The 25,206-nt window shown below is 42.3% G+C and overlaps 3 protein-coding genes across 5 annotated transcripts; 1 reads left to right on the top strand and 2 right to left on the bottom strand.

Moving 5' to 3' along the window:
- The first annotated feature begins 6 nt into the window (after positions 1-6).
- LOC142748651 (estradiol 17 beta-dehydrogenase 5-like) lies at positions 7-18,615 on the top strand. Of its 3 annotated transcripts, none has more exons than XM_075855802.1 (9): positions 7-185; positions 1,482-1,649; positions 1,902-2,018; positions 2,176-2,253; positions 2,975-3,097; positions 3,199-3,308; positions 3,550-3,715; positions 17,279-17,361; positions 18,415-18,615. In XM_075855802.1, exons 1-9 carry the CDS (start codon positions 99-101, stop codon positions 18,455-18,457), a joined length of 975 nt encoding a protein of 324 aa, XP_075711917.1. In that variant the 5' UTR covers positions 7-98; the 3' UTR covers positions 18,458-18,615. The 3 variants fall into 3 exon arrangements, with proteins under 3 accessions (XP_075711917.1, XP_075711915.1, XP_075711918.1); XM_075855800.1 differs by lacking the exons at positions 17,279-17,361; positions 18,415-18,615 and adding exons at positions 4,511-4,593; positions 5,642-5,844; XM_075855803.1 differs by lacking the exons at positions 1,902-2,018; positions 17,279-17,361; positions 18,415-18,615 and adding exons at positions 4,511-4,593; positions 5,642-5,844.
- Positions 9,881-11,686, bottom strand: LOC142750802 (E3 ubiquitin/ISG15 ligase TRIM25-like). The gene is made up of 2 exons (XM_075859778.1): positions 10,654-11,686; positions 9,881-10,488 (listed from the first exon to the last, which is right to left on the bottom strand). Exons 1-2 carry the CDS (start codon positions 11,684-11,686, stop codon positions 9,881-9,883), a joined length of 1,641 nt encoding a protein of 546 aa, XP_075715893.1.
- Positions 18,616-22,668: 4,053 nt separating the features above from the next.
- Positions 22,669-24,477, bottom strand: LOC142748650 (E3 ubiquitin/ISG15 ligase TRIM25-like). Its single transcript, XM_075855799.1, has one exon. It carries the CDS (start codon positions 24,472-24,474, stop codon positions 22,669-22,671), a length of 1,806 nt encoding a protein of 601 aa, XP_075711914.1. The 5' UTR covers positions 24,475-24,477.
- Between the last annotated feature and the right edge of the window lie 729 nt (positions 24,478-25,206).

Raw genomic sequence — 25,206 nt, 5'->3', positions numbered from 1 at the left:
AAAGCAGCCAAGAGGTGGAGTTGAGTTTCTGGAGCTGAGCCAATAAGTCGACGTTTACTGAAGAAGCTTCAGGACAGATCTGAGCTACCAGCAGCATTATGGCGCTGACAAAACATTCACGAATTACACTGAATGACGGGCACAAGATACCGGTGGTTGGACTGGGCACCTATGCCCCCCAGGAGGTAGGTTGTCGTAGCTGTTAGATATGTCTAGGGTTCGTTGCAAGTCCAGAAGGAAATCCCCAGCTGTGGAAAATTCAAGATCTACAAGTATGTGAAATATGTTAAAATAATAACAGTAATAATATCGTGATAAGACTCCACCAGCCAATCAGTGACATTGTTTAAGAGATTTGCTGATGACGTCATAGGTTAAAGTTAGCACTGGAGTTTATAATAGTATAGGAGCATTATAATAGGAGCGGCTGATGGATATAACTCTCTGGAGGTATGTGATAGGAGTGATCGTGGGGGGCTGGGAGTTTTCTGTATTTCCTATCAGTGGCTTAGACCTAGGGGGCACAGCAAGGAGGGTCCCTGGTCCCCCACACCACGTCTGTGAACAGTTACTGTGGAAACTTGGGCCTATGTAGTTTCCAGTAGGTGAAGCTACACAAACCTCTGTTTGTACAGTAAGTCCCTCATTTCCTTACTCCTGAGTGGGGTGAGTCTTTGGCTCTGGGTGCAGCACTGGGTCCTGACGTCAAGACGGTGTATGCATGGTGGTGCCGAAGAGAACACAGTGCAGCGTACGGAGCTCAAGAGGATCCAACAGGAGCGAGAAAAGAAAGTATGTTACGGGCTTCCCAGTATCTAAGCCTATCTTGTGTGATACTGTCGTGTCGTCTGAGCCATGTATCTACTTCTATAATGTGTGATACTTTCTGCTGAAGCCATATATTTAAGCCTATAATATGTGACCCTGTCTGCTGAGGCTCTGTATCTAAGCCACTCTATCTAATCCTATCCTAGCTGTAGGGAACACAGTCTTAAATATATGTACTGCCTCCGAGATATATTAGTATTTTTAACCTTCACCTACAGCCCCTGCATCGTATTGAAGGACTCGACAGTCATTCTTTTCCCAGCCTGAAATAGTTTAATCTATTGTTCTCTGTTATCAACTGAGTTTTATACGCAATGCTCTACTATTCTCCCTAGAGTTGTCTGAGAGGTGGCAGAGTGTAAGAGCGAAATGCATGCCCAATATTAGAGGGCACCTGGGACAGCACAGCAGGCACAATATCAGGGGTAGTGGCAGGAACAATGTTGGGGGCAGTAGTGAAGTTGTAGGTGGAAGAAGCCTTGGTGAAGGTCTAGACCAGAAGCAGAGGATGGATAAGGGAAAGGCACACGGATCAGAGAAGACATTGACCATGATGCTGACTGCCCTGATATTGAATGGGATTTTATGAAATGTAACACAGAGCCCTATAGTTATAAGTTACCGGCTGCCATTATTTCATATCATTACTACAGTTCCCCAAGTCCCTGGCGGAAGAGGCCGTGAAAGTTGCTCTTGAGGTTGGGTATCAACACATTGACTCTGCATTTATATACGGCAATGAGGTTGAGGTTGGCCGAGCTATCAATGCGAAGATCGCGGATGGGACGGTCAAGAGGGAAGAAGTGTTCTACACCACCAAGGTAATGGTGGTAATATCCGGAAGTACATTACATCGTGAAGCCACGGATTATGCTAAAGGTCCAAAATTTTCCTGATTTTTGTCCTCTTTAGTTCCTTTTCTTGGTCTCTTACACAAGTAACAGACCCGGGTGACAACCACTAATGGCCACCATCGAGGATCTCAACCATCATCCTTCATTCCACAAACCCCGAATAGCATATACATCAATTTTTAAACACATTTTAGTTTTGCCTTTTCTTTTCTCTTCTAGCTCTGGAGCACCTTTCAGACCCCAGAGTTGGTCCGTCCTGCTCTTGAGAAGTCCTTGAAGGATCTAAAGATGGATTATGTTGATCTCTTTCTCATTCACAATCCCCTAGAGTTTAAGGTCTGGACTTTACCCCCAAAATGTTATAAATCAGTCAGAGCTTAAACTAGAGGGGAGGCTGTAGGACAGGTCCGGCTTGTCTCATGGTCACTCTTCTTTTTTTACTCTAATTTTCATAGGTTGTATTTTGATGACTTTCTGTCTCTATATTTTTAAGCCTGGTGACAATCCAAATCCAACAGATGAAAGCGGAAAAGTGATTTATCACAATACTGATATTCGAGACACCTGGAAGGTATGGAGACAACCAAAAAAATCTATGCAGGGATCTAAACTTTCTAGAGGTTTCATCTTGTCTTTGAAGCCATCTGGTCGTTCTATAGGCCACCTAATAGATCTGATAGGACTTGCCAGTGGCACTTGCATTGGTTTTTTATTCATTGAGTTATGATTTTACCTCCTACATGTTCGCTTGACTGTTTTCCATCACTTTCATGGTGGCTCAGTGGTTGCTCTACTATCTTGCCGTACGGGGGTCTTGGTTTGCAACCAAGGACAACATCTACAGGGAGTTTGCATGTTCTCCTCATGTTCTTGTGGCTTTCCTCTGGTTCTTCGGTTTCCTCCCACACACAAATTGATAGGTGAATTGACTTCCTATGAAATTGGCCCCAGTGTGTGTTAGATTGTGAGTGGTGGCAATCTCTGTACAGCGTTGCGCAATATATTAGCGCTAAATAAGCTTTATAAATAAATAGGTAATAGAGTTTGAATAAAGGAGCAGCCTACATGCATGACCACCATTCCCGTGCCACCAACCACAACTGATCTAACATTTATTACCTATCTAGTGGATAGATAAAGGTTTTTGGCTGAAATGGCCCTCAAAGCAGTTGTCACTCCCCATCCCCCCCCACTGATCTTAGCATCTCTACCACTCAGTAGGGGGTGACAGTGAGCACAGGAGAGAGCTCTATCTTTAATATTTTATTTCTGAGGATTTTTTTTATTTTTAGGCTATGGAGGATTGTATAGAAACTGGACTGGTCAAATCTATCGGCGTCTCTAACTTCAACCACAAACAGTTGGAGCTTATCCTGAACATGCCAGGACTGAGATACAAACCTGTGTGCAACCAGGTAACACAGATATTCTGCCCCCCAGTACCCCACCCTGTGCACCCCTCTACATCCCATTGCGCCAGTGTTTCTTACTTGTGGGACATCTTGTGCATTTTAAGGTGGAGTGTCACCTCTACTTGGATCAGTCTAAGCTCCTGGAGTTCTGCAAGTCACACGACATAGTCCTGGTGGCATATGGTGTACTGGGCTCCACTCGTGACGTGAACTGGTAAGAAGTGACATTTTTAAAACTCTTCCAGAATTGGGCAAACCAAAGGTGCAACTGCGACTACTGACCAAAAGTTGTCCTTTTTATCTCTCTTATTTGTTGTTTTCATACAAAGACAGAACCAGGTGGCGCCATCCTGCCTTCAGTTTAGTCTTCTGATGCTGTACCTCTAAGGACACGTATTTGTTTAAGTAAATATTAGCGCATATAACGTATAAAATTAATCTACACTAACTTTCAGGATTGACCAGACTGCTCCGATCCTACTGGAAGACCCTGTGCTCAATGCAATTGCGAAAAAGCGTGGCCGATCCCCCGCCCAAGTGGCAATGAGACACATGCTACAGAGGGGGATAGTGGTTCTTGCTAAGAGTTTTAAGCCGGAGAGGATCAAGCAGAATCTTGAGGTAGGAGACTCTGAATCTTCAGAAGCTGCACACTTTATATAAAAGGGGTCCAGAGAGGAGGGTCTCACAGCAACAATTTGTCATACCGTGCCATAGTATTCTACTGTATCCTCAGGATGAAAATACAGTTGAAAGTGGTGGTCACCTTGTCTTGCTTAAAAAATATCCTACAGTTGTGTGTCTGGTTTCCTCCGCAGATCTGTGAGTCCCCATTTCCTCTGCCCATTCTTCGTCTACAGACAGTAGAAGGGACCATGTGACTGCAGGATCAGACTACACAGGGTTTGTTTGTAGTCTGTCACCATGGAGACACATAGGTTTGCATAGGAGCTGTATACACAAAACGGTAGATTTTTAAATGAAGACTGCTAAGTTGCTTTATTATTTTTGTTTAGATGTATTGGAGCAATAAAACAATGGGTCGCAAAAGTATACACCCTCAATCATATTCTCTGGTCAATGCAGTGGGACTTGACAGGACTATGTAATATTAGTAGTAATTCACTTCTACCTTCCTCATAACTTTAAAAAAAATGTGGGAATTCCAGTTTCGCTCTAGTTACTCACTGCTAAATGCTAATGACCATTTAGCAATAAGTTTCAGAGAGATCGCAGTGATAACTGCTCGATATAAAAGCACAAAACGATCATCGAAAAAAGAACAAGATACCAAAGGTTTGTACCGGTTTCATGATCCGGGATCGTTCGTTGGTGGTTCCAAAAATTGTGACGTGTAATTGGGCCTTTATGAATTGAAAAAGTTGACCTTTTTATTTTTGGTAATTCCAATTTCAGGTTTTTGAATTTGAGCTGAGTGAGGAAGAAATTAAAATTCTTAATGGACTGAACCAAAAGAGACGCTTTGTAGATATCTCGCAGTAAGTGAAACACATTGTAGAATATTTTCCAAAAATATTGCAAGAAAAAAATATCACATGGGGCATAGGCTTTGTGTATCTGGTTGTATCACCGATCCATGTTGTACCGATCCAATAACAAACTATGGGCCCATTCTGTACCTCCCTGGGGATCCAATTTTATATAGTCACATGTTTTGTTGACCTGCTCCATGGCCGGTATTCTCATGGAATTGCCATACAGCAGCCCAAGAAGTGCCTAGGAGTCTGGGCCATAGACCTCTGTGTGGCGCCGTGCAGGGTCCGCGCACATGGCAAGGCTTATTAATTTTGTTTTACATATTGGGGATGTATAAAATGGACCGTATCACTGATTGATTGTCATGGCCTGCATACTGTAGAGTGCGTTAGGTGGGAGATTCAGCCCCCTAGGAACTGCTGTGATGGTGGACACAGGAGTGTGTCAGGCATGTGACACATTAGACGTCAGCTGCTGAAAATGCAGCTGATGTCAGATGCAGGAGTATGAGGCCGCATGCACACGTCCGTGTCCACAATCACGGGCCACATCCTGCGTTATCAGCCCATCTTCCAATACAAAGCATGGGAGCACGGCCCGTAAAACACAAAAGATAGACCGTGTTCAATCTTTTACGGTAAAGTTCTACGGCTCGGACACCTATCCATAGCGATAAGGAAAGGTGTCCGCAGCCAATAGAACTGAATGGGTCCGTAGTTGCGCACCGTATTACGGTCCGTTTTTTATGGTTGTGTGCATGGGGCCTGACAATGGACTGATTATTGTCTTTAGTCCTCCCTCTACTACAGCTGCTAGAGAGAGGCAGAATGCAGGAGAGTAGCTGGTGCGAAGGGAGAGATAAGGTGCTCTGTACTGCTATCAGTGATTGATAGCAGTATAGATCACCAAAATTGGTTTCAGCCAGCAACCGATTCTACGACCCGACTGTGATTCTAACAACCGGATAGGAAGAAACGGCCCGAACTAACGGAATTCCACCCCTGCCCTCATACATCCACAATTTTAACATAATTCCTCCCGATTTTGCAGATGGAAAGATCACCCAAAATTTCCGTTCCATGAAGAATATTAAATTCATCTGTTTTGCTGTGCCACGACGGTAACGCTGATGTCTGACCTGTGTACACGACGTACGGAGAAGTTTAGATATTGTAATTTTGTGCAAGTGTAATAAAGCAACCACTGAAGAAAAATACATAAGTCTGAGAATAAATGTCACAATCCCACCTGCATTCATGTGTACCGCTCCTTCCAGGTGAATTGTTTTTAAAAAAAATTTTATTTGGAACAAATTTGTCTAAAAGTTGTACAAGCGCCATACAAAGACAGTTAGAGCCTGTTCACATCAGCGTTTTCCAAAAAACGGAACCCTTTCACCACGGTGACAGATGGAAACAAGTAGCAAAGTATCCGTCACCATTGAGATCAATGGTGATGCAAACGGAAGTTATGATTTCCGTTTGCCTTTCCGTTGAGCGGTTTCTCCGACAGAGAGCTCAGACGGACTTCCTCAACGGAAAGGTAATGCTGATGTGAACAGGCCCTCGTATTTATGTGCAGAACCTTTCCTCCCAACCTTCAGGGAAAAGAGAAAAAATAAAATATACATAAATGGCTTTAATGTGACACTTTAGTTGCAAATTTTACGGGAAAAAACTGTCTCTATCTCCTACACCTTTTTTTGTAACAAAGCCACTAAGATGGTGGTTCACTCCTCAAAATGTGTACAAACAAAACCCGACACAGGTTCAGTTTTTGTTCTAACTTTTATTGTTTTATTTTGAGCATTTTATACATATGAATATGCAAAGGGGTTAATATTAGTAGCCAATCACCTGCCGCCATTCCTTAACGCATCATAATCTTCGGAATATCCAATAATATTTAATCATTTGTTAAATATGAATTTGTAAATAAAATGTTAGCAATTTTCCTATCAATTTGTGCACTCTATATCTAGTCAAAAAAATCCTAGAAATGGCGCAGCAAAAGCAGCTTTATCGTAAAAAAAAAACACTGACTTTCCTGATTGTTATGAACACATATTGATAAATGACCAAGAACATAAGGAACACATGCCAACTTGTAATATACGATCAATATAATATATACATATAACATGATACCAGCCATATTGCAAGTGACTAAGGCTAAACTGCAATACCAGACATCCCCAATAAACAAAAGTGGCGCTATTTCTGGAAGAAAACAGTCCGGTGTTTCATGTTATTTAAAAAAAGAATGTTTCCTGTTTCCTTTTATTGCATTTCTTAGTAGATGGTAACTTTGTTTAAGAACCAGGCAAACTTGTGTCGGCGCAATATAGGATGTTTATTAAGCTTACAAGGTGTAGAGTCAAAACCCAAGACGGTCCTTCTACATGAGGGATACGTGGGGGGTGGGGATTCATTTTATCGGCAATTTTGTTTTATGAACATAAGACATAGTAATAATTAGAGATGAGCAAATTGATTTTAAATGAATCAAATTCGTTACCAATTTCCCAAAAGTTTTGGATGTTAGCGAATCCGAAACTTTTCATCTGCCCACCATTTTACATATAAGGATCACATGACCACAGGCAGCCTTCCCTCTTGCACAGCCCATCATGAGGGGTATAGGTGGGAGACACTGATGACAGTCGTATAAGCCATTGAAAATATAAACAGCCCAACCAGGAAATGCTGCTGCTTTGTGACTGGGGATACAGATAGGAAAGAGAGGATGTCAGACAGAGAGTGAGAGACAGCAAAACATAGTATACAGATAGTGGATTCGTGTAAGTGAGTGTGCTTCATAGTGAGGAGAGGAAAATAGTTAGATTTACAATAATTTAATAGAGAGATTTTAGAGAGAGAGATAATAGTCAGACCGTGTCGGTGTGTTAGTTAGACAGGCAAAGAGCAGCCATGATAAAGTTAAAATTTCAGAAAACATTCAATTAAGTTAATAGCTTAATATAATTGGTTAGGGGCTCCCTATGAGGCAGAACCGGAAGGGGTGGAACCGCCCAATGAGGTGCAGCTGTAATGTCGGTGCATGTGAGTAGGCAATGTAAGAGGTATAAAGGGTGAATGTGTGGTTATACATAACTCCACCCCCTAAATGGACAGTACATCTGTCAAAGGAAGTTTGATGACTTGTGTAGCTCCATACTACTAATATCCATTGTCGAATGTATGCAGAAATCGGTAAACAGGATCGAGAAAGTCACATGAATGCAGAGTTCCTGTGCCAGCATAATCTGGCACGGGAAGAACAGAGCGGTGGGTAATTATAGGGCAGCGACCACTGTGATTGGCCACAGTGCCGATACAATCCGTCACTAATCACCAAGGGCAGCAAACACACGGCTGGGACAAAGGTAGAAGAAGCAAAGTGTTGCAGAGAGGTCAAAGCCGCAAAGAAAAACAGGCGAAACTAGAATTTAATTCCAGAAAGTTCAGTTTCTAACAACTCTGTAGGGTTAGCAAACAAACACGAAGACACTGCAGCACGCCGATATACGAAACATTCAATGTATGGATTTATTTAAATTGCGTTACTGAGGAAGACGTGCACCTTCACTTTTGTTAGGAGGTGCTTGTCTTTGGCTTTGTTTTTAGCAATGCTGTAGCATTAACATTACCCTTCACTGGAAATAAGGGGTCAAACCCTGAAAAACAACCCCAGTCCACTACCCCTCCCCCACCAAATATTACAGTAGGCACTATGCATTCTGGTAGGTAGCGCCTGGCATCAGCCAAACCCTCCATCATACTGCCATTTAGTGAGACGTACTTTATCACTCTAGAGAACACGCTGCTCCAGAATCCAGTGACGACGTGCTTTACACCACTCTAGCTGCCGCTTGGCATTGTGCATGATGATCTTAGGACATGTGCAGCGACCATGGCGATCTATTTGATGAAGTTCTTGTGCTGATGTCACTTCTAGAGGCAGTGTGGATCTCTGTAGTGATTAATACAATCGAGGATAGACTATTTTTACACGCCACACGCTTCAGCACTCAGCAGCTTTGCTCTGTGAGTTTACGTGTTCTACCGGTTTGTGGCTGAGCTATTCTTACTCCTAGACGCTCTCCGCGTCACAATAATAGCACTTATAGGTGATTGGGGCAGTGATAGAAATTTTCCAAACTGACTTGTGGCAAAGGTGGCATCCTATGACCATGCCATGTGTAAAGTCAATGAGCTCTTCAGTGAGACCCATCATACTAGCAATGTTTTTCAACGGAAATTGCATGACTGTGTGCTTGATAGACCATGCAAGTCTCTGTTCACATATGTGTTATGGATTGAAATCATAATGAAGGCCCCAACGATATGCCGGATTCATCGTACAACAGATCCCTATGGCGCCCACCAGAATCCATTGACTTATATTGGGGTTTGTCATTATTCCATTTAGTTTCCATCATCTTGACATCAACAATAGTGATGGTACGTATGCCAAAGGCGATATACAGCTATTTCTCTCAATTAACGGTTGCCTTGTAGTTCCAGTATATTTGGTACGTCACCTTTTTTGCACTACTAAGTGTACACCGGAGGTTTCCGTCGGGAGGATTACCTGACCATAACCTCCCACATATACCTCTGACGAATGCTACTGTTTAGACATACAGTGGTATCCATCACCTATAGGCTCCCTTGTTAAAAAATATATACTATGTCATATACATGCCTCTGCATAGACTAATGCAGTCTACTGCGCTATTTCATGCAGAAAAAAAATTGTATACTGCGAAATAATTCTTGACATATGCGCCGCGATTGTGAATTTTGGAACCCTGACAAAAAGTTTTTTACCACCCTTTCCTGAGTAATATATCATGAACACATACTTAAAAAATTAGCCTGCCAGTAGAAAATGTGATCAAATAATAAAATTAACCAATACTTACCTGTTAAATCCCTCCATAGCGCGACGCTCCGGTGCTTCCCACTAGTCTTTGTTTAATGTGCTGCAACGATGACGTGCCGAACATGGAGGTGACCGCTGCAGCCAATCACAAGACCACTAAGCCCATTGATTGCCTGCAGCGGTCATATGAATGTACGTAATGTCATCACTACAGGACATCTACACATAGAAAGATGAGGAGCACCGGAGCTTCGGGGGATTAAAAGGGTGAGTATCGGCTATTTTTTTCATTTTTCCTAATTTCCTACTAGCAGGCTCCTGGAAAACCCCTCTAAGTGAATAACCTCTTATACTTTTCTAGTCTTTTCCACAGATTATCCTATTGGCTGAATGCTCCACCAATCATATTCCGCTCCCTATGATGTCACCAGATTTCTTCTTTGATGATGGTTTCCTCACAGCTGCTGCTCTCCCTGATATTTTTATATAACCTACCCATACATAAAATGCAGCATGAAGGGGCTCGGTGAAGGTGGCAGTATAGGTGTGTATGTGTTTGATGGGGTCACACAGCTCATAAAAGGAGAGCTGCCCGGCCTCATAATCCAGACATATCCTGACTCTATCACTGGAGATCTCGTGAGGTAACATGATGTGTATGTTGTCATATATCACTGCACACTGAATATAATTATCCAATGCCCTTCCACATAAACTCCAGGACTTGTTATTCTCTCCAATCATTGACTGATCTCCTGTCCTGTCCATACTGGGATAACACATCCCGACCATCCACAAAAGCGATCTACTGATCTCCACATCCCAGTAATGTCGCCCTGAGGAAAATCTCCTGCCGCTTATCACCTGACGACACCGGAATCTCTCTGCTGTTTCTGGACGATTCTGCTTTATATCTGTCCAGGTTGCAGTTTTTAGGTCGTTTGATATAAGGATATTATTATCAGCTGTGTTTATATCTAGTAATATGTCTGCAGGACCCTCCCCATAGATCCCCCCCTCTCCGGCAGCCGTTACCTTCCCCCCAACACCCCCAGTCCTGACTATTACATCATCACCCCTATATCCTGTATCTGATAAAGCCAAAACTTGTGGGTGACTGGTTGAAGGTCGGACTCTGCGGTGGGGTGGCCTCCTTTTTTTAGGTTTTGCGGGCGAGATGGTCTGCAGATATGTAATTATATGAGATAAACCTGCACATAACTTCCCTGTAATTACATCCATATCTACATTATGTGTCTTATCATGTCCTGCTGTGTCCTCATCACCTCCCCCCTCCTCAGGATCACACAAGTCACCTGTGTCTGGTCCCTGTAGGACAGTCAGTGGATCAGTCATGTTACACAGCTCCTCAATGTCCCTCATCTTCCTGGACAGCTCCTCCTTCTTTATTTCCAGCTTTTGGATCAGTTCTGAGACTGACAGTGACACCTGCTCTTCCTGCCTGGAGATCTCACTTTGGACCCTCATCTCCAAGTCGTCCAGCCGTCTCCTGATATCAATAAACAGGGCAGTGACTCTCTCTTCTTCTCCAGCTGCTTTTTCTTGAGCTTTTCTCCAGAGCTCCTCCAGACTCTGGACTTTTTCCTCAGTCCCCTCTCTCTTTGTGATCAGTTTCTGCAGAACATTTCTCAGTCTCTCCTTCTTCTCAGAGGCCTCATCCAGCATCTCCACCTGGTGTCCTCTGTGTTCTCCTGCTGAACAATAAACACAGATACAAGCAGCCTCCTCTGGGCAGTAATATTCCAGGATCTTCTTATGGACGGGACATTTTCTGTTCTCCTGGGAAGTGCTGGGTTCAGTTAGGACATGTTCTGCTGCCTTGCTGTGAACTTTCAGGTGATTATCGCACAGAGAAGCTTCACACAGCAGACAGGATTTAACAGCAGGTACAGGAGCGTGAATACAGTAAGTGCAGCAGATCCCGGTGATCTCCTCCTGACGTGGCTGAGTTGACAGGACACGTTCTGCTACATTATGTAGATTTATGTTCCTCTGCAGTGCAGGCCGCTCCTGAAACTCTTCTCTACATTCAGGACAGGAATAAACTCCAGACTCGTCCTGTGAATTCAGGATCTGATCAATACAGACCCGGCAGAAGTTGTGTCCACATCTCAGGGTTACAGGATCTGTAAAAATGTTCAGACAGATGGAGCAGAGCAGCTCGTCTCTCAGGTCAGCGGACGCCATGGCTGACACTACCTTGAAGCAGTGAAACTAAATGTGACCTATGTTACTGGCAGCGGGGTGTGTTCCACATATTCTTCTTTTTATAGACTGTTAAACATTCACAGATCAGAACATTATTTTTCCTTTTTTTTTTTTGCCTCTGTTCCTGCCTTGTAAGCATCCATTTTATAGAAATCACAGGGTCCAACTGCAAAAATTAGATCCCACCTCCCCAAAATAAATTGTAGTCAGAGAATTACTGTCTATGTCTTCCATGATAAAAGTTATTTGCTTTATCTTTCTCTGCATTTGGCCCACACCTTCCTCAACGTTTCTTCCAGGTACGAGTCACATTCTGCTACTCCCAATATTGTTTCTGCTACTGCCCTCAATATTGTGCTTGTTGCCCTGCCAAAATGGGCAGATAGTAGGGCTCGTCCACACGTAGCGGAATTGCTGCGTATTTTCCTTACGGAATTGCAAACAGAAAATACGCAGCAGAATACAATAATATAAACACGTCTCAACAGGGAAAATTACTATGTGGGCTAAGTCACCAGCGAGTGCGGAATTAGACCTCCCCAATGTCAGAATAGAAACTCCAAAATACATTAGAAAAACACAGAGAATAAGGAGTCATGCACTATTAGAATATAATTCGCCAAAGGCATAGAAAAATAATTTTATTTGACAACACAAGTTTACATATAGATTAAAAAGTAGACTACAAATCAAACAACTGTATACCTCCAAATAACGTAGGAGAACAAAGAGGAACCACTCCTATATAGCACAAAAGATATAATGTGAACTATTTCTGAGAGGAAGATTTGATAGCAATGAATGACACAGAGCAAGAAACCAAGGTACGGTATCTAAATGGATCGTATCACAAGTAGCCAAACTCATAATCATGTTAATATAAAACAGAGTACGAGGTAATCGTATCACAAGTGTAAGTATAAAAGCAAGTGAATCAATATAGGGCACAGCAAGTAATGTTACTAACCCATGTGAGAGACCCCAACGCGCGTTTCGCGTGGATAGCTATACCCCTTGAAAAAGCTATCCACGCGAAACGCGCGTTGGGGTCTCTCCACACTCGGAAAGTTACCAGGATCATAGGAACCACATGGGTTAGTAACATTACTCGCTGTGCCCTATATTGATTCACTCGCTTTTATACTTATAACTACACTCTGGGAAGATCTGTGTGCCTTATCTAGGCTTAGTTATTTTGAACCTTCTGTGTGACGCCTTGCATACATGCGAGCATGGCTTGTGCTATTTGATGTTATTTACCTCGTACTCTGTTTTATATTAACATGATTATGAGTTTGGCTACTTGTGATACGATCCATTTAGATACCGTACCTTGGTTTCTTGCTCTGTGTCATTCATTGCTATCAAATCTTCCTCTCAGAAATAGTTGACATTATATCTTTTGTGCTATATAGGAGCGGTTCCTCTTTGTTCTCCTACGTTATTTGGAGGTATACAGTTGTTTGATTTGTAGTCTACTTTTTAATCTATATGTAAACCTGTATTGTCAAATAAAATTATTTTTCTATGCCTTTGGCAAATTATATTCTAATAGTGCATGACTCCTTATTCTCTGTGTTTTTCTAGAATACAGTAGCAGCAAAGTGGGTGAGATTTAACAAATCTCATCCACACACCGCGTAAAAATTCAGGGCACAAATTGACCTGCGGTGCGTATATTTCGTACAGCAGCATGTCAATTCCTGCTGCGGAAAGTGGACTGAATTGCTGCGTTTTTTGGAGATGTCTCCATCCCTCAGAATGGAGAAAAACGCAGCAAAATACGCACCATCATTCCGCAGCAATTCCGTTACGCGTGGGCCGGCCCTTACTAATATTTTCATTATTTTTTTTTATGTAGAATACCTTGTGACACAGAATTGAGTTTAGTTTAATTTTCCTTCACTTGTGTGGTCACAAAATGAATTTTACTACAAAATGTCGCCCCATTACACAGTTCCTGATATAGGCGGTACCTACTCATGGACCTGAGGCTCGAGAGCCTGCGGAAAAATCCTGCCACCCGGACTTTAAACAACTCCCACCACTCAGACTTAGTACCACTGAGATCCAACAAAGGTACCTGGCTCTGAAGAAAATCCTCAAAGGCCTGTCTTATCTCCGCTTCTTCCAAGAGAGTAGAATTCAGCCTCCATATACCTCTTCCCATCTGGAGGGACTCTGCAATGTTCAAAGAGAAAATAATCATACAGTGATCGGAGAACTCCACCTCAACAACGGACACTGGTGAAGAGATGGCTTCCTCCTTCAAAAAAAACCTGTCTATCCTAGACCTACAACTACCTCTACGATAGGTGAAACCCGAGTGGCCTGGGGTATGCCTGATGTGGATATCCACCAGGCGAGCATCGCTAACTATATTTTTTAATGCTACACTATCATAGGTCAATTTTTTATCTCCGGAACCTCCTCTATCTCGGGGCCTCACGACAGTATTGAAGTCCCCTCCAAAGATAACTTGTCGACCTGAAAAAAGGAAAGGCTTAATCCTCATGAAGAGACTTTTACGGTCCCATTTGCTCTGGGGTCCGTATATATTGATTAGTCTTAATTCCTGTCCCCTCATGAGGACATCTAAGATCAAGCACCTCCCCATTTCTAACTCAATCATCCGTCGGCATGTTACCGGTGCGGTGAAAAGGACCGCCACTCCGCTATAGGGCTCAGCCGCAAGAGACCAGTAGGAGGGCCCGCGTCGCCACTCCCTCCTAGATTTAACGACGTCTGCCAAAAGTGACAGCCTGGTCTCCTGCAAAAACAAAATTTCGGCTTCAACTCGGCCAAGATAATCAAAGGCTGCAAATCTCGCCCTATCTGACTTAATGCTGGCAACGTTAATTGATGCCAGCGTCAACGGAGTGGGTGCCGCCATCATGGATTTTTGAGTTAGACGGCTTTCTTCTTCCCACCCCCCCTCTATCTGATGAGGACCCCCCTTCTTTGCCTCGCTTCTTGCAAACTGAGGAGTCCATACTCACCACCCTATTCCCATCTTCATCCCCAAGTTCCGGGTCAACCTCCCCCTCTGGGGGCAACGGCCCCTGCAGCAGGGGAGGCTCAACGACTCTAGGGTGCCCTACCATGCCCTCCCTCTTAGAATGAGAGGCTGGAATGTCCACGAGAGCATGGTATCGATCAGTAGAGCGCACCAGGGGGGTACAGGATTTATTAAACCAAAAAAGGAAATCTTGAAATCATGTAATAAATTTCATCAAAATGCAATTTTATTAAACACATTATACAGTATTTTATTTAACATCAGTACATAGTACAAAAATAACCCCCCTCCCAAGTATATACTATAGACATGTTTAAAATGGGTTAAAAGAAAACCAGGTAATTCACGATATAGTAACGTAAATAGTGAATAATGAATTATAGTAATTCCTCACAAACTCTATCACCACTCCTCAGGAAAAATACAAATTGGATACCATGTGTGTTAAAGTATACACAAATCAATCAGAGCAGTGCTGTATGTATTAGGTAACGATCGATAAATGTTTGCTCATATGTGTTACTATATACATTGATCATTCAGAACAGTGCTGTAAGTATTGCTATGTAAATGCGATATAAAGCACAATTAATTTAGAGCAATGCTCGAAACCTATCGAAAAAGTTATGTATGGCCGTATTGGTAATCCTATATCAAAACAATGTAAGAGAGAGGATAAGGGTGCAACAGATAACATACACTGGTACAAGTAACTAGTGGTTGAAAGTCAATATACCTGAGGAGGACGTGATGATGAGAATGGAGTGGGATACCTGGACACCAAGCACCTCGACGCGCGTTTCGCAACCTTCGTCAGGAGGTGTGATTACTACTCTGACAGCTCAAGCTTAAATACAGTGTACGAAAACCCCACTGACCAATGGTGCTTCGCGCGTCGCACACACCCACCCACCAGCGTCCTACCGTCAGCGTCATGACGAACACCACTGAATGGGAAACATCAGCGATGTCAGTCATTAACCCGACTGCTTCCGGCCAGGAGCGTTGAGTGCTGCAGCGCGCAACCGCACCATGATCAAAATACTGGATCTACATGTGCAGCATTATTAGGGACAATATCAACCATGCATCCCCCAAAAAATTATTTATTTATATTTATATAAAGCAGACACTAATATGGACATCTCTAAATAGCTCATCAAACAGATATCAATGCAACACATACAGTGCGATCATCGATGTGCACAAGTGATTATGATGTACATAAAATGAGACCACAAAATTCTATATTAGAACTATATTTAGAACCATATAGTGTCAGTATATAGCATGCAGATGATAATCAGTGTGTAATTATGTTGATTAGTCTGAACCCAAGAAAAGATATATATATATATATGCACACCATTCATATGTGTCCGTATAGATATATATATAAATAAAAAATATAAATAAATAAAGAATACAAAATCACCATGTAAAATAATTAAATAAATATGTGAAAAAATGAATATGAAAACAAAAGTGAAAAAAGATGGTGAACAAAAATAATATGTGTGTAAATACACAACTAAAAACAAAAAAAAACGTATTAGTGTTACAAGAATCGGCTATAAATCAAAAAGCCAATTAAAGTTCGTTGAAATTATTAACAATGTGTAAATATGTGCATATATAAGTGTAATTTAGTTTAATAACTATCTAAGTATATATACATAAAAAATGTGTAATAATTGTGTAATAAATTCACTGGTGAGACAAAAAATGCTGCAGGAAGAGCCATGGAAGTCCGATGCGGGGCGGACACCAGGCACATCCACCAAGCGGGGGCCCTCCGCTCAGGAACATACCCAGGACCAACCCCACACCAGACAACCAAGCCACCGCCGAAACAAAGATTGTCAAAGCCAGGAAAAAATATATATAAAAAACATATATATAAAAACCATACAGAAAACCTACATATATATCATACACACATTAGTGTTCTTGTGTTAGATGAAAGATCTATACATCCAACAATACATACATACAGACAGTAGAAGGGACCATGTGACTGCAGGATCAGACTACACAGGGTTTGTTTGTAGTCTGTCACCATGGAGACACATAGGTTTGCATAGGAGCTGTATACACAAAACGGTAGATTTTTTAATGAAGACTGCTAAGTTGCTTTATTATTTTTGTTTAGATGTATTGGAGCAATAAAACAATGGGTCGCAAAAGTATACACCCTCAATCATATTCTCTGGTCAATGCAGTGGGACTTGACAGGACTATGTAATATTAGTAGTAATTCACTTCTACCTTCCTCATAACTTTAAAAAAAATGTGGGAATTCCAGTTTCGCTCTAGTTACTCGCTGCCAAATGCTAAAGACCATTTAGCAATAAGTTTCAGAGAGATCGCAGTGATAACTGCTCAATATAAAAGCACAAAACTATCATCGAAAAAAGAACAAGATACCAAAGGTTTGTACCGGTTTCATGATCCGGGATCGTTCGTTGGTGGTTCCAAAAATTGTGACGTGTAATTGGGCCTTTATGAATTGAAAAAGTTGACCTTTTTATTTTTGGTAATTCCAATTTCAGGTTTTTGAATTTGAGCTGAGTGAGGAAGAAATAAAAATTCTTAATGGACTGAACCAAAACAGACGCTTTGTAGATATCTCGCAGTAAGTGAAACACATTGTAGAATATTTTCCAAAAATATTGCAAGAAAAAAATATCACATGGGGCATAGGCTTTGTGTATCTGGTTGTTGTACCGATCCATGTTGTACCGATCCAATAACAAACTATGGGCCCATTCTGTACCTCCCTGGGGATCCAATTTGATATAGTCACATGTTTTGTTGACATGCTCCATGGCCGGTATTCTCATGGAATTGCCATACAGCAGCCCAAGAAGTGCCTAGGAGTCTGGGCCATAGACCTCTGTGTGGCGCCGTGCAGGGTCCGCGCACATGGCAAGGCTTGTTAATTTTGTTTTACATATTGGGGATGTATAAAATGGACCGTATCACTGATTGATTGTCATGGCCTGCATACTGTAGAGTGCGTTAGGTGGGAGATTCAGCCCCCTAGGAACTGCTGTGATGGTGGACACAGGAGTGTGGCAGGCGCGTGACACATTAGACGTCAGCTGCTGAAAATGCAGCTGATGTCAGATGCAGGAGTATGAGGCCGCATGCACACGTCCGTGTCCACAATCACGGGCCACATCCTGCGTTATCAGCCCATCTTCCAATACAAAGCATGGGAGCACGGCCCGTAAAACACAAAAGATAGACCGTGTTCAATCTTTTACGGTAAAGTTCTACGGCTCGGACACCTATCCATAGCGATAAGGAAAGGTGTCCGCAGCCAATAGAACTGAATGGGTCCGTAGTTGCGCACCGTATTACGGTCCGTTTTTTATGGTTGTGTGCATGGGGCCTGACAATGGACTGATTATTGTCTTTAGTCCTCCCTCTACTACAGCTGCTAGAGAATGGAGAGAGGCAGAATGTAGGAGAGTAGCTGGTGCGCAGGGAGAGATAAGGTGCTCTGTACTGCTATCAGTGATTGATACCAGTATAGAGCACCGAAACTGGTTTCAGCCAGCAACCGATTCTATGACCCGACTGATTCTAACAACCAGATAGGAAGAAACGGCCCAAACTAACTGAATCCCACCCCTGCTCTCATACATCCACAATTTTAACATAATTCCTCCCGATTTTGCAGATGGAAAGATCACCCAAAATTTCCGTTCCATGAAGAATATTAAATTCATCTGTTTTGCTGGGCCACGACGGTAACGCTGATCTCTGACCTGTGTACACGACATACGGAGAACTTTAGATATTGTAATTTTGTGCAAGTGTAATAAAGAAACCACTGAAGAAAAATACATAAGTCTGAGAATAAATGTCACAATCCCACCTGCATTCATGTGTACCGCTCCTTCCAGGTGAATTGTTTTTTAAAAAAAAAATTATTTGGAACAAATTTGTCTAAAAGTTATACAAACTCCATACAAAGACAGTTAGAGCCTGTTCACATCAGCGGTGTCCAAAAAACGGAACCCTTTCACCACGGTGACAGACGGAAACAAGTAGCAAAGTATCCATCACCATTGAGATCAATGGTGATGCAAACGGAAGTTATGATTTCCGTTTGCCTTTCCGTTGAGCGGTTTCTCCGACAGAAAGCTCAGACGAACTTCCTCAACGGAAAGACAATGCTGATGTGAACAGGCCCTCGTATTTATGTGCAGAACCTTTCCTCCCAACCTTCAGGGAAAAGAGAGAAAAAATAAAATATACATAAATGGCTTTAATGTGACACTTTAGGTGCAAATTTTACCGGAAAAAAACTGGCTCTATCTCCTACGCCTTTTTTGTAACAAAGCCACTAAGATGGTGGGTCACTCCTCAAAATGTGTACAAACAAAACCCGACACAGGTTCAGTTTTTGTTTTAACTTTTATTGTTTTATTTTGAGCATTTTATACATATGAATATGCAAAGGGGTTAATATTAGTAGCCAATCACCTGCCGCCATTCCTTAACGCATCATAATCTTCGGAATATCCAATAATATTTCATCATGTGTTAAATATGAAATTGTAAATAAAATGTTAGCAATTTTCCTATCAATTTGTGCACTCTATATCTAGTCGTAATAATCCTAGAAATGGCGCAGCACAAGCAGCTTTATCGTAAAAAAAAAAACAAAAAACAGGCTTTCCTGATTGTTATGAACACATATTGATAAATGACCAAGAACATAAGGAACACATGCCAACTTGTAATATACGATCAATATAATATATACATATAACATGATACCAGCCATATTGCAAGTGACTAAGGCTAAACTGCAATACCAGACATCCCCAATAAACAAAAGTGGCGCTATTTCTGGAAGAAAACAGTCCGGTGTTTCATGTTATTTAAAAAAAGAACGTTTCCTGTTTCCTTTTATTGCATTTCTTAGTAGATGGTAACTTTGTTTAAGAACCAGGCAAACTTGTGTCGGCGCAATATAGGATGTTTATTAAGCTTACAAGGTGTAGAGTCAAAACCCAAGACGGTCCTTCTACATGAGGGATACGTGGGGGGTGGGGATTCATTTTATCGGCAATTTTGTTTTATGAACATAAGACATAGTAATAATTAGAGATGAGCAAATTGATTTTAAATGAATCAAATTCGTTACCAATTTCCCAAAAGTTTTGGATGTTAGCGAATCCGAAACTTTTCATCTGCCCACCATTTTACATATAAGGATCACATGACCACAGGCAGCCTTCCCTCTTGCACAGCCCATCATGAGGGGTATAGGTGGGAGACACTGATGGCAGTCGTATAAGCCATTGAAAATATAAACAGCCCAACCAGGAAATGCTGCTGCTTTGTGACTGGGGATACAGATAGGAAAGAGAGGATGTCAGACAGAGAGTGAGAGACAGCAAAACATAGTATACAGATAGTGGATTCGTGTAAGTGAGTGTGCTTCATAGTGAGGAGAGGAAAATAGTTAGATTTACAATAATTTAATAGAGAGATTTTAGAGAGAGAGATAATAGTCAGACCGTGTCGGTGTGTTAGTTAGACAGGCAAAGGGCAGCCATGATAAAGTTAAAATTTCAGAAAACATTCAATTAAGTTAATAGCTTAATATAATTGGTTAGGGGCTCCCTATGAGGCAGAACCGGAAGGGGTGGAACCGCCCAATGAGGTGCAGCTGTAATGTCGGTGCATGTGAGTAGGCAATGTAAGAGGTATAAAGGGTGAATGTGTGGTTATACATAACTCCACCCCCTAAATGGACAGTACATCTGTCAAAGGAAGTTTGATGACTTGTGTAGCTCCATACTACTAATATCCATTGTCGAATGTATGCAGAAATCGGTAAACAGGATCGAGAAAGTCACATGAATGCAGAGTTCCTGTGCCAGCATAATCTGGCACGGGAAGAACAGAGCGGTGGGTAATTATAGGGCAGCGACCACTGTGATTGGCCACAGTGCCGATACAATCCGTCACTAATCACCAAGGGCAGCAAACACACGGCTGGGACAAAGGTAGAAGAAGCAAAGTGTTGCAGAGAGGTCAAAGCCGCAAAGAAAAACAGGCGAAACTAGAATTTAATTCCAGAAAGTTCAGTTTCTAACAATTCTGTAGGGTTAGCAAACAAACACGAAGACACTGCAGCACGCCGATATACGAAACATTCAATGTATGGATTTATTTAAATTGCGTTACTGAGGAAGACGTGCACCTTCACTTTGTTAGGAGGTGCTTGTCTTTGGCTTTGTTTTTAGCAATGCTGTAGCATTAACATTACCCTTCACTGGAAATAAGGGGTCAAACCCTGAAAAACAACCCCAGTCCATTACCCCTCCCCCACCAAATATTACAGCAGGCACTATGCATTCTGGTAGGTAGCGCCTGGCATCAGCCAAACCCAGATTCCTCCATCATACTGCCATTTAGTGAGACGTAATTTATCACTCTAGAGAACACGCTGCTCCAGAATCCAATGACGACGTGCTTTACACCACTCTAGCTGCCGCTTGGCATTGTGCATGATGATCTTAGGACATGTGCCGCGACCATGGAGATCTATTTGATGAAGTTCTTGTGCTGATGTCACTTCTAGAGGCAGTGTGGATCTCTGTAGTGATTAATACAATCGAGGATAGACTATTTTTACACGCCACACGCTTCAGCACTCAGCAGCTTTGCTCTGTGAGTTTACGTGGTCTACCGCTTTGTGGCTGAGCTATTCTTACTCCTAGACGCTCTCCACGTCACAATAATAGCACTTATAGGTGATTGGGGCAGTGATAGAAATTTTCCAAACTGACTTGTGGCAAAGTTGGCATCCTATGACCATGCCATGTGTAAAGTCAATGAGCTCTTCAGTGAGACCCATCATACTAGCAATGTTTTTCAACGGAAATTGCATGACTGTGTGTTTGATAGACCATGCAAGTCTCTGTTCACATATGTGTTATGGATTGAAATCATAATGAAGGCCCCAACGATATACCGGATTCATCGTACAACAGATGCCTATGGCGCCCACCAGAATCCATTGACTTATATTGGGGTTTGTCATTATTCCATTTAGTTTCCATCATCTTGACATCAACAATAGTGATGGTACGTATGCAAAAGGCGATATACAGCTATTTCTCTCAATTAACGGTTGCCTTGTAGTTCCAGTATATTTGGTACGTCACCTTTTTTGCACTACTAAGTGTACACCGGAGGTTTCCGTCGGGAGGATTACCTGACCATAACCTCCCACATATACCTCTGACGAATGCTACTGTTTAGACATACAGTGGTATCCATCACCTATAGGCTCCCTTGTTAAAAAATATATACTATGTCATATACATGCCTCTGCATAGACTAATGCAGTCTACTGCGCTATTTCATGCAGAAAAAAAATTGTATACTGCGAAATAATTCTTGACATATGCGCCGCGATTGTGAATTTTGGAACCCTGACAAAAAGTTTTTTACCACCCTTTCCTGAGTAATATATCATGAACACATACTTAAAAAATTAGCCTGCCAGTAGAAAATGTGATCAAATAATAAAATTAACCAATACTTACCTGTTAAATCCCTCCATAGCGCGACGCTCCGGTGCTTCCCACTAGTCTTTGTTTAATGTGCTGCAACGATGACGTGCCGAACATGGAGGTGACCGCTGCAGCCAATCACAAGACCACTAAGCCCATTGATTGCCTGCAGCGGTCATATGAATGTACGTAATGTCATCACTACAGGACATCTACACATAGAAAGGTGAGGAGCACCGGAGCTTCGGGGGATTAAAAGGGTGAGTATCGGCTATTTTTTTCATTTTTCCTAATTTCCTACTAGCAGGCTCCTGGAAAACCCCTCTAAGTGAATAACCTCTTATACTTTTCTAGTCTTTTCTACAGATTATCCTATTGGCTGAATGCTCCACCAATCATATTCCGCTCCCTATGATGTCACCAGATTTCTTCTTTGATGATGGTTTCCTCACAGCTGCTGCTCTCCCTGATATTTTTATATAACCTACCCATACATATAATGCAGCATGAAGGGGCTCGGTGAAGGTGGCAGTATAGGTGTGTATGTGTTTGATGGGGTCACACAGCTCATAAAAGGAGAGCTGCCCGGCCTCATAATCCAGACATATCCTGACTCTATCACTGGAGATCTCGTGAGGTAACATGATGTGTATGTTGTCATATATCACTGCACACTGAATATAATTATCCAATGCCCTTCCACATAAACTCCAGGACTTGTTATTCTCTCCAATCATTGACTGATCTCCTGTCCTGTCCATACTGGGATAACACATCCCGACCATCCACAAAAGCGATCTACTGATCTCCACATCCCAGTAATGTCGCCCTGAGGAAAATCTCCTGCCGCTTATCACCTGACGACACCGGAATCTCTCTGCTGTTTCTGGACGATTCTGCTTTATATCTGTCCAGGTTGCAGTTTTTAGGTCGTTTGATATAAGGATATTATTATCAGCTGTGTTTATATCTAGTAATATGTCTGCAGGACCCTCCCCATAGATCCCCCCCTCTCCGGCAGCCGTTACCTTCCCCCCAACACCCCCAGTCCTGACTATTACATCATCACCCCTATATCCTGTATCTGATAAAGACAAAGCTTGTGGGTGACTGGTTGAAGGTCGGACTCTGCGGTGGGGTGGCCTCCTTTTTTTAGGTTTTGCGGGCGAGATGGTCTGCAGATATGTAATTATATGAGATATACCTGCACATAACTTCCCTGTAATTACATCCATATCTACATTATGTGTCTTATCATGTCCTGCTGTGTCCTCATCACCTCCCCCCTCCTCAGGATCACACAAGTCACCTGTGTCTGGTCCCTGTAGGACAGTCAGTGGATCAGTGTTACACAGCTCCTCAATGTCCCTCATCTTCCTGGACAGCTCCTCCTTCTTTATTTCCAGCTTTTGGATCAGTTCTGAGACTGACAGTGACACCTGCTCTTCCTGCCTGGAGATCTCACTTTGGACCCTCATCTCCAAGTCGTCCAGCCGTCTCCTGATGTCAATAAACAGGGCAGTGACTCTCTCTTCTTCTCCAGCTGCTTTTTCTTGAGCTTTTTTCCTGTGCTCCTCCAGACTCTGGACTTTTTCCTCAGTCCCCTCTCTCTTTGTGATCAGTTTCTGCAGAACATTTCTCAGTCTCTCCTTCTTCTTCTCAGAGGCCTCATCCAGCATCTCCACCTGGTGTCCTCTGTGTTCTCCTGCTGAACAATAAACACAGATACAAGCAGCCTCCTCAGGGCAGTAATATTCCAGGATCTTCTTATGGACGGGACATTTTCTGTTCTCCTGGGAAGTGCTGGGTTCAGTTAGGACATGTTCTGCTGCCTTGCTGTGAACTTTCAGGTGATTATCGCACAGAGAAGCTTCACACAGCAGACAGGATTTAACAGCAGGTACAGGAGCGTGAATACAGTAAGTGCAGCAGATCCCGGTGATCTCCTCCTGACGTGGCTGAGTTGACAGGACAAGTTCTGCTACATTATGTAGATTTATGTTCCTCTGCAGTGCAGGCCGCTCCTGAAACTCTTCTCTACATTCAGGACAGGAATAAACTCCAGACTCGTCCTGTGTATTCAGGACCCGATCAATACAGACCCGGCAGAAGTTGTGTCCACATCTCAGGGTTACAGGATCTGTAAAAATGTTCAGACAGATGGAGCAGAGCAGCTCGTCTCTCACATCAGCGGACGCCATGGCTGACACTACTTAGAAGCAGTGAAACTAAATATGACCTATGTTACTGGCAGCGGGGTGTGTTCAGCATATTCTTCTTTTTATAGACTGTTAAACATTCACAGATCAGAACATTATTTTTCCTTTTTTTTTGCCTCTGTTCCTGCTTTGTAAGCATCAATTTTATAGAAATCATAGGGTCCAACTGCAAATATTAGATCCCACCTCCCCAAAAGAAATTGTAGTCAGAGAATTACTGTCTGTCTTCCATGATAATAGTTATTTGCTTTATCTTTTCTCTGCATTTGGCCCACACCTTCCTCAATGTTTCTTCCAGGTACGAGTCACATTCTGCTACTCCCAATATTGTTTCTGCTACTGCCCTCAATATTGTGCTTGTTGCCCTGCCAAAATGGGCAGATAGTAGGGCTCGTCCAGACGTAGCGGAATTGCTGCGTATTTTCCTTACGGAATTGCAAACAGAAAATACGCAGCAGAATACAATAATATAAACACGTCTCAACAGGGAAAATTACTATGTGGGCTAAGTCACCAGCGAGTGCGGAATTAGACCTCCCCAATGTCAGAATAGAAACGCCAAAATACATTAGAAAAATACAGAGAATAAGGAGTCATGCACTATTAGAATATAATTTGCCAAAGGCATAGAAAAATAATTTTATTTGACAACACAGGTTTACATATAGATTAAAAAGTAGACTACAAATCAAACAACTGTATACCTCCAAATAA

This window comes from Rhinoderma darwinii, chromosome 3 (assembly GCF_050947455.1).
Source record: "Rhinoderma darwinii isolate aRhiDar2 chromosome 3, aRhiDar2.hap1, whole genome shotgun sequence".
NCBI lineage: Eukaryota > Metazoa > Chordata > Amphibia > Anura > Rhinodermatidae > Rhinoderma > Rhinoderma darwinii.
Note: the sequence above shows the minus strand (reverse complement) of the source record. Positions and strands in the feature narration are given on the sequence as shown.